This window comes from Zalophus californianus, chromosome 7 (assembly GCF_009762305.2).
Source record: "Zalophus californianus isolate mZalCal1 chromosome 7, mZalCal1.pri.v2, whole genome shotgun sequence".
Classification (NCBI taxonomy): Eukaryota; Metazoa; Chordata; class Mammalia; order Carnivora; family Otariidae; genus Zalophus; species Zalophus californianus.
The window spans coordinates 144,948,543-144,950,732 of record NC_045601.1 but is presented as its reverse complement, the minus strand read 5'-3'; the positions used below and the strand labels follow the sequence as shown (position 1 = coordinate 144,950,732).

The window sequence follows — 2,190 nt, the reverse complement described above, 5'->3', positions numbered from 1 at the left end:
GGCCTTCTCCATGGACAAAACTGTCTGGTGATTTAATCATCCTTCTCTTTCTGGTACTGAGAGGGAGACACTTACAGATTGAGATCTCCTGTATAAATGTAACATGTCCCTTAAGACAGAGTTCTACTCTGATTTTAGAGATTCTCCTGTGTCTGGTGTTTCTTAAAAATGACTTGCTCACAAACAGTCCTTATGCCAAAGAGGCATATTTGGGGGTGGCATATTCTGCTACCCTTCCTACCAAAGTGGCCTGTGTGGAGACGGTTTGTCCTGAACTCCTACACTCCTCTTTTGGGGTGGCATCTGAGGGTTCCCTTCCCGGCTAACAATCATTCCCTTCTGAATGGGAACGACAGTACTTCGTGGTAAACTAGAAGCCCCTACTCACTTTCTCATAGGAAGAGCTGCAGCTACAAATACCACGGCGCTCAGGACAATCCAGAGCTTCCGCGGGAAACCGCCCTGCTCCCTGTGCCACAGTCATCGGAGATCGGCCCGGAGAGGGGCGGAGCCCGGGGTGGGGCAGCGGGGCCGCGGTTCCCGCGCGCGCTTTCAGTTCTCAACGAGGTCCGGCCTCTGCTTATAATTTCTCCTGCCGGAGGCGCAGAGCCACTTCTGTGTCGAACTCGCACAGAGCTTCCGAGCAGCCATGTCTGGCCGCGGCAAGGGCGGGAAGGGCCTGGGCAAGGGCGGCGCCAAGCGCCACCGCAAGGTGCTGCGCGACAACATCCAGGGCATCACCAAGCCCGCCATCCGGCGGCTGGCCCGGCGCGGCGGCGTCAAGCGCATCTCCGGCCTCATCTACGAGGAGACCCGCGGGGTGCTCAAGGTGTTCCTGGAGAACGTGATCCGGGACGCCGTCACCTACACGGAGCACGCCAAGCGCAAGACGGTCACGGCCATGGACGTGGTCTACGCGCTCAAGCGCCAGGGCCGCACCCTCTACGGCTTCGGGGGCTGAGACTCACCCAAGCCGTCCCATGCAAACAAACAAATGGCCCTTTTCAGGGCTCCCCCCACTTTCACCCGAGGAGCGTGACACTGGCTTGTTGGCGATCATTGGTCCGCGTGGCCAGGTTTCGCTGCGGGTCACCGTGACCCGCACAGGTCGCTAGTCCTGCCAACCAACCCTGTACCTAGACGTTTTTCCGTAAGTTGGTTTGGTATCCTAGATTGCTGCGGAACTGACTCTAGGAGGTATGTCCTGGGAGAGCTTTTAGGGCTTGTTGGCTCCGCACACCTTCCTTTTGAAGACTTTGCTGTTCTATGGACACACTGGGAAAACACTTCTATCTCCGGTAAAATCCTGGCGAAGGTTCTAGTAGAGAGTCGGCATGAGAGTTGGAAAAATGTTCAGACCCAAACTCAGAAACTTGTTCTGTCAGGAAAGGAAAAAAGTGGCAGTTTTTAAGTCTGATTATAATTGACCTCAGCTTGTAAATGGGACCTGGCTTGTCAACTCAGGTCACTATTAGCCTGGAGGGACTATTAATGGCTTATTGCTGGCCTCCATCGCTTACCACAAAGAGTAGAGAACCTTTAAAGTTTTAGTAAAGGTATTCTCGTTTGTCTTGTAAGGACGGTGATCGTAATTGGCACTCCTTCAGCCTTTATGATGGACAAACAATTATGTGTCACTGGTGATTGCCAATAAAAATAACAGTTAATGTAACATTGTTAATTAAGATGAAGCAAATGCAAGTATGTTCTATTCAATTTAAAAAGTAAAATTGTTAAACATATTAAAACATTTTATCTGGTTAACAAGGATGTATAGTTTATTTTTTATTTCCTCTCTTTTTTCCTATTGCATGATATATAACAAAACAGTTCTCACAATTGTATGTGGTTAATCACAAATACAAACTATGTCTCTTCTCATGAAATGAGAAACTATGTGTGGCCCAGTGGCCACTTGGGAAACTACAGGAGTTTAGATGTGAGTAATACCTTAAAGGTTTCATTATTCAAAATTTAGGGCCTGGATTTAGGAAAAGTATTATCAAGAAGTTTTGAAAGTTTCATTAAATCAGGCTATGAACATAAATCAGATATCTAACGACAAGTACTGGAATATTAGCTATAAAAATAGCATTGAAATAACATAGAATACTTAGGGATTTTTTTGTTTTGTTTTTAAGAACTGGGAGACTTTTATCAAAATCATTCAAGAAATTAATGGAAAGCAGT

The 2,190-nt window shown here is 47.6% G+C and overlaps 1 protein-coding gene across 1 annotated transcript; it reads left to right on the top strand.

Annotated features, from left to right (window-relative positions):
* The first annotated feature begins 631 nt into the window (after positions 1-631).
* Positions 632-972, top strand: LOC118357177 (histone H4). The gene has a single exon (XM_035728452.1). The coding sequence runs from the start codon at positions 650-652 to the stop codon at positions 959-961; it is 312 nt and encodes a 103-aa protein (XP_035584345.1). The 5' UTR covers positions 632-649; the 3' UTR covers positions 962-972.
* The last annotated feature ends 1,218 nt before the right edge of the window (positions 973-2,190 follow it).